Source organism: Anguilla anguilla, chromosome 8 (genome assembly GCF_013347855.1).
Source record: "Anguilla anguilla isolate fAngAng1 chromosome 8, fAngAng1.pri, whole genome shotgun sequence".
Lineage (NCBI taxonomy): Eukaryota > Metazoa > Chordata > Actinopteri > Anguilliformes > Anguillidae > Anguilla > Anguilla anguilla.
In genome coordinates, this window is record NC_049208.1 from 50,070,759 (window position 1) to 50,081,973 (window position 11,215).

The window sequence follows — 11,215 nt, forward strand, 5'->3', positions numbered from 1 at the left end:
ACGGTCTTTCGCCACGCGACGTTGCCACACCGCTCCGAATGTTGCTAAATCTCCACAAACCGGCCAAGTTTCTTGCTCTGGATGGGCCCGGGTCCAATCAGGACTTGCACGGGGGTCAATAGCACGCTCAGTCCCCTCCCTCCCCATTCGGCTGGGATGTACAGTAGGCATGTAACCTTGGCGATAGATAAAAGGGTAAGAAGCCTAGCGCAGTCGACAGTAGCTGACCGACTCTCCCTACAGGACTAACCACGACGGAAAGTAGCTACTCCCGTGGCACAGAGATACAGGTAAAAGGCCTTCACTAGAAGCTAATTGGGATGGCAGAATTTCCGGTGTCCATGGACACAGCCCCTTCTGCCTATGAGGCAGACAGCTTGTGAGAGTGACTGTAGTTCAGTCAATGAACCTTTTATTCAACACCAATATATTGCTCTTAACGTGTGACAATGTGATTCTCTCTCTCTCTCTTTCTTCTGCTTTTTTATTTGTTGTAATTATTATTATTATTAAATTTTTTCTGTTTGTTTTTCTTGTGTGTGTGACTTGGTGAATGGCACTATGCATTGTACAATAAAGGTTTATTAAAACTTAAATTCCCTCTCTCTCTCCCCCTCTCTCTCTCTCTCTCTCTCTCTCTCTCTCTCTCTAGCAGACATGTCGAGGAACCTGCTAATAATCTCCCTGGTCTTAGTGTGTCTAGGTAAGATGTTCATAACTGCGCATGGTCAGGATTTGTTTTGCTTGTCTAATGGCTGCCAGGGCCGTCGATACTGAGGTGAAAGGTGATGATGATTCTAAGGGCCCACAGCCAAAAACAATTCAATTTGTTTTATTAAAAAAGGGGGTCCAGAGCAATATTCTTTCAGGGGGCCCAGAATTCTTGACTACGCCCCTGTGTGCAGCATATCCATTGCTCTCACTCAGTAAATATTCAAAAAAAATATTTCAAAAAAATTTGTATTTGTCAGTGAATAGTCTCATTCATTTTTTTTTTTTTTTGCATTATTGCATTTTCTCATGCTTATCAAAGTACTACACATTGTTTTCCTTAACAATAATACTGAATATCAAAAAAGAGATTTTAAATAATCGCAAGAACGTTACTGTTCCACCAGTCTCTGGGCACATTACAGCTGACACAACTGTTGTTTATGGGCAATGTTCATCTGCACAATTTTCATTTCAAATGCAAACTTTTGGTATGCGGAGACAGCGCAACTTAGCTATGACAGTCTTGCCAACCGTCTCCTCTTGTCCTGTAGCATGGAGGGCAATGTCACAGGACGAGGACGACACTCAGTTTTCCGTGGCTGGTGTTGAAGTCAGTGGCGTACTGAAGATGGCAGAGGACACATACAAGTAAGTGCAGGGGGCACATGCGTTGCAAGCAGTCTGCACTCACACAACCCGCCGACCCTGGAAGAGAACGCCTCTCGCTTTTAGCACTGGCATCACAACCAGCTGAGAGTGCCAACCGCCAAATCCAGGTCCGGCCCGTGGCACAAACGGTCTATGTGGTTGTTTAGGGCCACAACCGCTAGGGGGGGCCACACGACCACGAGGGGGGGGGGCCACACGATCCAATGTTTAGCTAAGGTAAATAACGTAATTACGTTATTCATCCCCTATCGCAGAACTAGCAGTATAAATTTTAAACAGAACAGAATCCAACAGCCAACACCCCCCCCCCCCCCCCCCCCCCCCAAAATCCTAGGGCCAGCCCAGGCCAAATCTGTATCTATCCAATCACGAGAGAAACTAAGTCCAAGTTGTACCATGGCAGAGACCAATTCAGTGTCTATCTGAGAATGAGATGCAGCCCATGCAACACTGAACCCAGCACTGAGAGTGAAAATGCCTCCCCAACAGACCAATACTAATTCCTTTGTAGTGGGGAGAGTAAGAATGTTTTTTTTTTTACTGTTTCAGATTTTAAAATTCAACTAATACAGGTGTACTATCGCAGTTTTTGTTTTCGTTGGCTTTCTTTGTGTATAACATTATTATTACAATGCTGTTCTTAAGTAGACTCAGGTCATTTTTTGTCCAAATAAGCAATTCATTTTCTCTCTGCTATTCTATTACACGTTCATTTGTTTTTGTTTTTTTTTTTCAAATGAGGAATTAGGGTACCCATGCACTCCGCGTATCCTTTAATGGGCTCGTTTTTCACCAAACAGAAAAGCAAGTTTGAACAGGAGTGAGAATGTATCAGCCACACATTGTCGGAGCGCTCCCAAACGTACCATTTTCATGTTTTTTCTCCCTGCTATTCCCAATAAAAGGCAGGCGGTTGAAGCTTTTTTTTTTCCTCTGAGCCGCGCTTTAATTAAACAGCACGTGCGGGAATAATCCAGCGCTGTGCGGATATTCCACTCTCTGGAACGAAATAAATGAATAAACACAAAAAATGCGGGAACAGTTTAAACAGCATTTGCTTTCTAACCAGCACCCTTACCATTTCCTGACAAATCACAGGGAAATCGGGATGTTAAACGGCATCAGAAAAGTCCAAAACAGACCAGGTTTGAGGTATTCATTAACGGATGGCAAATTAGGGTAGATGTCATAGAGGAACTGTTAATATTATTTTTGGCAAAGGAAGGGTTTGGCCGAGTGGTCAGGGCAACCCACCCTCCCCTTCTAGATAGCAGAGGAGAGAGAGGATTAAATGCGCTTTTAACAAGACATTTAAAACTTCACCAAAAACCTCTGATTATGTGTTTATTAAGTTATAAACATGTTGGTTTGTGTGCGAAGGGGAGGGGGGTGTACAGTCCAGTTGTTTGTAATCTTGGAGAGATCATAGACAGGGGAACCAGGAAAAAAGATCTCATTATGTCTCATTAATGTAAGCCTCCATTCCATCAGTAGTGCTTAGCAGCATGCATGTATTTTGCATAATCACCTGACCTAAAGCACAAATTAGCAGATAACAGCCCACAGACCGCTCTGCCTGCATCTTTCAGTTTCACCACACCCATTTGGGGATGTGTCAGGTCAGGTCATATATCTCCCTCAGCCCAGGCTAATAAAGCTGTGCTATGCAATGGTACGTGCTCACCAGTGTTTGCCTTTTATCATTACTTTATATGCATTTGGTAGAACCAATTTTTAACTCTTTGAAGAGTAGGTTTTTTAGAATGTGTTTTTTTTTTCCAGTGTTCTAGAACTCTTTTGCTCTCAATTGCCAGTAGTGATTGTAACATCAGCATTAGAATGCTCAGTTTAAGAACATTCTAATCGCGTTTTCATGATCTCACACCTTAAAGCGTTAATGGATCACCACAGCTGTCACTTCTGACAGAGCAAGCAGAAGCCTGAGTGCCTGCGGGCAGCTTTATTTCAGAACGTGTGTTGTGCACACACATCTTATTACCCAGAAGTGAGTGCTGGTTTGTGGTGTTCTTGTGTGTGCAGGACAGCAGTGGAGAAAGTGAATCATGCTACAGAAGCAGTGAAGAGCTTTGCTGAGACCTCCTACGAGGACTACCTCAAACCTGCCATTGAACCCTCCATCACCTGGGTCACCACAGCCTGGGACAACACCAAGACCAAGCTAAGCGACTACTGGAATTCCCTTTTAGAGGATGAATCTTAGTACCTCAGGAAGTGCTGACGGCATGCATAGAATGCGGCCCGGCTCACTACAGTGAGACACACACACACGCATACACACACACACACACACACGCATACATACACACACACACACCCATACGCATGCACACACAAACACACACATGCACACACACACACACACACCCATACACACGCACACACAAACACACACATGCGCGCACACACGTACACACCCATACACACGCACACACAAACAGACACATGCGCGCACACACGCACGCATGCACACACGCACACCCACACATGCGCACACGCACACCCACACATGCGCACACGCAAACACACATGCACATGTACACGCAAGTGTACACACACACACTTATATTCAGCCTGCTCATGAATTAGAAATAGATACAAATATTTGAGTTGACTTCATCCACATCAATCCACATCAATTCATCTCATTTAAAGTCAACATTCTAGAACAATTTCAGAGAACATTTAACACAAATTTTAAATAATATATTAATATGAGTATGTGGACCTTTAATTTCACAAAATAAAAAGCTATGAAATACAAAACATTGAATGTCTGTTGCTACGGCACAATGGATTCTGTCTCTTTAGTTAAATGCTAAACCATCTTTTCAAGCAAACAACTCTTTTGCCAGAAATGCAAAATAAAAATGGGCCAGGGGTGTAGTCTAACATTTTGGGATGTTTGCTCATAACACAGAGATTGCAGGTTTGATTCCCAGGTGGGCAGTCCCTCTGTACCCCTCAGCAAGATACTTTGCCTAAATTGTATCTGAAAGTATCCTGCTGTCTACATGTATCATAGTGGTGGAAAAAATTAAAATCAAGCAATGGCAGTGGTTCTGTATAAGTAAATTCTGAAAGTAAAATGCACCATGTCCAAACAGACCACTGAAGCCTGTGGAAGGGATGTTGGTGTGTGTCCTGTGTAGGGCATCAGGTTATTCACACATCCCAGCGACATCTGAGGCGAAGAGAACAACTCATCCTCTGGAAGAAAAAAAAAAGCTGCAAATGTGATGTGGTTGTACAACAAGCCATTGCATTCTCAAGAGAAGGCACTAGATGGCAGCAATGCACCTTGTCACAATAGAGCAATACATAACCAGCGTCTTGCATTGAAAGGTTTGTTGTGGAGCAATGAAGCAGCATTAATCCTACACACTTTATCAGTTATTGGCTGCAAGACGCAAGCCGACATAAAGAGGTGTTTTTTGTGCATAGGATTTTCACACTATGTCCTGCAGTTTGTGCATATGCGCTGAAGACTATCAAATTGACCTGCAGGACTGCGCATTGAAAATACATACCTAAACCCACTTAATCTGTAGTCTTGCCCTGCTGTTAAAACATTGTGTTGGTGACTGCTTTCACAGTTAGTTCATCTAAAATCAAAGATTAACCCTTGTACCAATCATTGCTCTATCTCTGAAACATAACTCTGCCGACCCTAACCCTAATATTCTAATTCTCACCCCAAACTCTCCTTCTAGCCCTCGGAGTCATTTTAAATATGTGATCTTTCTAAACAGACTGACAAATAACAATTTAAATGTCATCAGTTCAAAGAAAGAAGTACAAATAAACGTGTCTGAAGGGATTTTTAATCAAAATATATTTTACAAAAATATTTTCCAAATACTTGCATCCCAGAAGTGAAAAATTTGGGGCTATGAAAAAACAATGATTAACCAATAACTACTGCACACATGCACATGCACACATATATGCGCATACAACCTGTCAGTGCTCAAATACTGCAGAATTAATCTGCAGGCAAAGCAAACATAGTGACATGACAATACAAAGCTGTTTTTATATGTTTATTCTGTAATAGACGGACTGCACAAAATGGCAGATGTAAAGAAACACACATAATGTTTAACAGGTAGTTTAACAGAGCTATTTAAAAGAACGCAGTGGAAGCATGGCATTTAGCCTAGTTTATTTGTTGGTTCACTAACATTCTATTCAACAAAGAGAAAAGCAACCAATTGTGCGCTGCATACAAAAAAATACATGTAGTTTATACCATAATGAAAAAAACACTTGTATCCACAGCACATTTCATTAAATTCAAAATATAGCTACACTTTTTTTCTCAAGATGTTTGAAAAAAAAAAGGCAGAGACGAATTAGCAACTCAGTAGTTTCACAATACTACAGAACGTGTATTTTCAAAAAATCTAATTTACATAAATAAGCAGCATTCCAGGTTATAGGAATGCTTTAATTTGCTTTCACCCATCCTGAGCAGTTTGGCACTAAGAGGCATCACGTTATGCTACTCGTTGCTTTAGAAATAGAAAGTGTCACGTAAATCATGTGTACTGCTGAGATAAGGAAATATGATGTTGTGTTGTCAGTGGAGACCTACACCGCATTTGCACAAACCTGTTCTGGCCAATACGTTATAAAGGGAGAGGAAGTAGGACACCAAGGCCCAGAACCAGGAGCAGGTTCTGTCCCGTTACCCGAAATCTCAAAATGTACGTTGGATCGGCGTATTAGACTGAATAATGACGACAAAAACGTCCATTCCAGCCTCCTCTTATCAGGTCTACACACAGAGGGGCTTTGCAGACACGACGATTCCCACAGAATCAAACTTTATTTCTACAGAGTATATAGATCAACATCGACTATTGTCCAGATTTGTCAAAGGTTATCAGAGACGTACTTCAGCTTGATGTAAAACACAATGCAAGCTTCTTTTTTTTTTCCGGCACTGAAGCCCAGCCAGTGTCAAGATTTTAGAATTCAGGATAAGTAAAACAAGAGAAGCGGTCTTTGGTTGTGATAACTCTTCAGCTAGGAGCTGAAACCCCAATAAACCACTGATAAGCCATGAGCCAAAGCCATGCCCCTGAGCGAAGCACCAGTCAACACAGATTATAAAATCTGCTCGAATAATCAGGATTTCTTTGGTTTCCATCTCAGATTTCTTAGATGTCTTATCAACATGGGGATGTTATATGTTATATGTTTTTTTCCCCCAACTTAACAGGTTAAACAATTAATGTAATTTTGTACATCGGAAAACATGCTGAAAGCAAAAGACGGGACTTAAAACTATACCATACATAGATACAACCCTATAATTTGAGTTAATCACTGCTGTTGTCTTTATCATCATTATCATCATCATCATCATCATCATCATCATAAACATCACCAGGTGATTTATTTTCGTCAGACCTGAAAAACATAAAGTACAAGTCCTCTCCAGTGTTCTGTTCCAATCACCTGGATTTGCCAATTAGCACATTTCTTCAGCACAGTTCTTCTTCAAGTAGGCAGAACTATGTGAAATCAGCTGACTGAGTTCATGGGTGGAAGCTTTTTCTTTGTCTTTGTATTTTATCTTTCTGACCACTGGACTTTCCACCGCTGATTTTAGTAGCCCGGGACTTGTGGGGAATGTAGAAACGAGTTTTCCATTTAGCCGGATGTTTTTGTACAGTGCGGAACAGCGGGAGAGTTGTTCAGTGGACAACACTTTCCCTGCAATACCGCATGATTCCCATGAATTCTGGGGGTTAATATAACAAAAAAATCAGGCACATGACATGTAACTACCAAACTAACTGAACAGGAACGAAATGTACTGATTATCATAAAATTACTTTCTTTATATACTTTAGCATGATAAGAATAAGACACTCGGTAGAACTAAGATTATGCAATGTTTGTTCGGTCTAAATTTGACGGAAGGAACGTTTTTTAAAAGAGTCATAAGTAATCACTATAAAACCATCTATTTGAATGGGGGAAAAAACACTGTATTACTTTTCAATTCATCAGTCTCCTCCGCAATGGCTTCTAGTGCTGGTAACACTGAACCTGCTCTACCGTGCGGCGCAGTACATTTCCAAGGCCACCGGTTGATGACAGCCGCGGTTCTACACCGACCGACCTGTCATTGTGCTATTGTTGCTATTTTCTCATACCAATTATCAGGGCATCATTTCACGCACAGGAAGACACAATATCTACAGACCACATCTCGCAACAATATATATAAACAAAACAATTATATATGAGATGTAATACAGTAATAATGACATAGGCCTATTTAATCTTGTCTGGGGTAGTATAATTGTGTCCCTGTATTTCCCTGTTAGGTCTGTGATACACAGCAAATGTTCAGTGTAAAATCTACTCTTTTAGCTCAAGCAGTATACATCTGGTCCCTCCTGGACACACAGAAACTCATCCAAACAGAGTTGATTAAACACATATAAGTTTGCTATGTGCGTTTGACAAGGCTGGGTTTTTTTATAATTGGAAAGGGTTGGCTTCTTTATATAGTCACAATTTACACAGAATACATTAACAGCACATCGACACCTCACTTTTTTTTCCAGGCCCCGAACCACACTGCATCTCACTGTAGTCCTGCCGGATTTCTCAGGTTTGTCTTCGAGTAGAAAATTAAATGTGTCCCAGTTCATATCCATTAACTCCTCCAGCTGTCATTACCCCCCACATCTCCTTCCTTTCGTTCATCACTAGAAGTTACGAGTGGGAAGAGAAGAAGAGAAGAAAATAAATCAGCGAATGGATTGATTTCGCTTGCTTTTTTCCCTCACCGCAGTGTGGCGGTGCTTTTGATCGCTGTGACGGTGATTGTCCTTGCTTATTCCTACAGCTGTTATTGCATGTGCTACGGAGTGAAACCAGCTGGCTGGTTGCCTACGCAAAGACCAACCGCTAGCATCTATTTCTCTGTACCGCACTTAATCCTTCTTCTCCCAAATGGCTTAATTACCAGTAAAACTGGGACAGAAAGTTCTGCAATTGCTTTCTGGCACTCTTCAAGAGCCAATTTGCTTAAGATGGCACATGCCAAAAGACAACCTCACATACTGCAATACTGAATACAGTATCAGAGCAATACCGTAAGCATTTTATTTCCAACGGTAGTTTATGTTTTCTAAGATTTTTAAAAAATGTTCTTTTGATCATGAATCTGGAGAGGCAAGCCTCCCGTCGCACGGTCTAAGCCGCTGACCTGATCCGCAGTTGGCGGCTTGTTCAGGAGTCCCTTCTCCTCGTTCGATCTGTCGGGCGACATCTCCACCGCCGTACCGTTGTTCGCGTCGTCATTTGTGCTGCACGTAAATGATGGACGAACAAAATCTCATCAAACCAAAAATGGAGCAGAGCTTTTAAATCATTAGGCCAGGAAAATTTGTCTGGAACACACTCATTTAGATGTTATGGGTTAATTAGACCCTTCAAGAAAAATACTTTCAGTAAATGTACAGCATAAGGATAGACTAACAAGTAATCACGTCCAGATCCTAATACTAAAAATACCTCAAAATGTCATTTTAATGCAACTACAGGGCTACAGGTAGGAGTGCAATTGGGACACTTTGTCCTGGGCCCAAGGAGGACTGAGGATCCAGGGTTTTAAATTTGTGACAAAGTATACTGGGGGGGGGGGGGGGGGGGGGGGCATCCCAATATATTTCGACCCAGGCCAGAGAATTCATAGCTTCGGCCCTGTGCAATTATACAACGGTGTGTCCAGTGTTTTTTTTTTTTTTTTTACCCTTATCGTTTCCTGTATGCCTGTGACCTCACTTCCTCTCACTCACCCCTTCTTCTCCTTTTTCCCGCAGAGTTTTCCCTTCTTCCACAGGAAGTACAGCAGCAAGGCCAGCAGGAGGAGGAGCAGCAGAGAGATCACCACGGCGATGATTGCCCCGCTGGAGTTTCCCGCCTGCTTGTCCGCTGCAGGGGGGGTGGGGGGGGGGGGGGGGGAGACTGGTGAGAAGGGTGTCTACAGGAATTGGGTGGAGGACACGGATGGAGGGGCGGGGTGGGGGAACATCAGGGGACTTGTGGGATAGGGAGGGCGGGGCTAAGAGCAAAGCATGGAGACGCGAACAGAGAGGCACATTCGCACAGGGTCTGGTGCTGCGGTATAACAGGGAACTCGCCTCGCGTTTCTGAGCTTGCAGGTTCTCAGGTGGGACATTTCCGTAGTGCCCTTCAGCTAGGAAGTTCACGGGGACCGTGTCAGTAAATACCCAGGTTCATAACTGGATTGTACGTGAAAATTTGAAGTTGCTATGGTTAAGAGCATCCGGCAAGTATAGTGCGATGTGAACCGCCTGCACGGACAAACATGCTGCCACATGTAAAAACAAGTAAACAGGAAGCAGGCAATATTTACCTCGGTCAGGAGTGGGAGCGTCAGTGGCAGTAACTGTAAACAGATTTTTTTTTTTTTTAATATCAGATCTTATACATGTGAATATGTTAGGTGTTTTGGGGAAAGCCCAGTTTATGAAGCGACCGCTCACCTTTGCCGATGACGACCTTGAGCTGCTTGGAGTCGGCTCCGTGCTCATTGGTGGCCTCGCAGGTGGCCCCGCCCTCCAGCACGGCGGCCGTGGCCTCCAGCCGGACCGTGCTGGTCACCCGGTTGCCCTCCGCGGCCGTGGACTGAGAGGGAGCGAGAGAAGAGAGTGAGGGGGAGGGGGAGGGGGGGAGGAAGGGGCGCGGCCGCGACCGAACGGCGACCCCGAGCGAGAGACCGGGCAGGGGGGCAGGCGAGCGCTGACCTCGTTCCCCGCGGGCTTCCAGGTGAACTGCGGGGCGGGGTGGCCCCGGGCCGAGCAGCTGAGGGTCACGGTGTCGCCTTCCTTCTCCACCACGCCGTCGGAGGGCGGGTCGATCTCCGGCTTCCCTGGGGGGGGGGAGACGGGGGCCGGAGAGGGCGTGGTCATTTTTAGCCATGACTCTCCCACCAGCAACCGCGCGCTTAAAGCAAACGACCAATCAGCTGCACGGGCGTTAGGATCTAGACTCTCTCCGTCGAATTCTCACGCTCGCGCGTAAAGACAGGATGCTGTGAGCGAGTCACCCGGCCTCGTTTTCATCGTTGTTCAGTGACGTTACAGTTCTGCGTTGCACCCCATGATGTCACACTAAGTGCCGTGCAATGTCTCTCAAGTCCGTTTGTTGTTTTCTAACTAGCAAGATTAAATTAACTTCAAAGCACCTGGTATGAATAGTGCCATAATTGATGGGGGGCGGGGGGGCGGGGGGTGGGGGGGGGGGGGGGTCAATTTTCAGAGGTTCTTAGATACCCAGTGACAACAACAGGCTTTGACCTTTTGACCTCAAGTGAGGCCTTCCACTGCACCGAATGTATCTCCCACTAAAAATTGAAGTGCTGTTTCAAATACCATTAAATCCACTCTCAGGAGGAACCTTGTATACAGGCATAATGGTGTGGCTCCATCGCAGAGCTAAACAGACATACATATCCAACGCTCTGAATAAGAGAGAGAGAATGAAGCAGTGATTGCATTACAGGCATTTAGCAGATGCTCTTATCCAGAGCGACTTACATTGTATCCAGTGATACAGCTGGATATATACTGGAGCAATGCAGGTTAAGTACCTTTGCTCAAAGGTTCAACAGCAGTGGGGAATCAAACCTGCGACCTTTAGGTTAGGCCAACTCCTTAGCCATTATACTACACTGCCGCCATTACTTCCCCTGCGATCGACACTGCTGCCAAAGGGACTGCATTATGAACAGGTAACTGACATCTTTCCCTTTAAACCTTGC

General features: G+C 44.1%; 1 protein-coding gene across 2 annotated transcripts in view; it reads right to left on the reverse strand.

The window, feature by feature from the left end:
* Positions 1-5,209: 5,209 nt before the first annotated feature.
* Positions 5,210-11,215, reverse strand: part of LOC118234349 (basal cell adhesion molecule-like) — a 32,028-nt gene continuing 26,022 nt past the window's right edge. For both annotated transcript variants that reach the window (XM_035430821.1, XM_035430822.1), the window contains exons 11-16: positions 10,200-10,324; positions 9,939-10,080; positions 9,809-9,841; positions 9,228-9,363; positions 8,636-8,735; positions 5,210-8,132 (exon numbers count right to left, since the gene is read on the reverse strand). In XM_035430821.1, the coding sequence (XP_035286712.1) occupies positions 8,130-8,132; positions 8,636-8,735; positions 9,228-9,363; positions 9,809-9,841; positions 9,939-10,080; positions 10,200-10,324 (539 nt within the window). In that variant the 3' untranslated portion in view covers positions 5,210-8,129. The remainder of the gene's footprint in view (positions 8,133-8,635; positions 8,736-9,227; positions 9,364-9,808; positions 9,842-9,938; positions 10,081-10,199; positions 10,325-11,215) is intronic.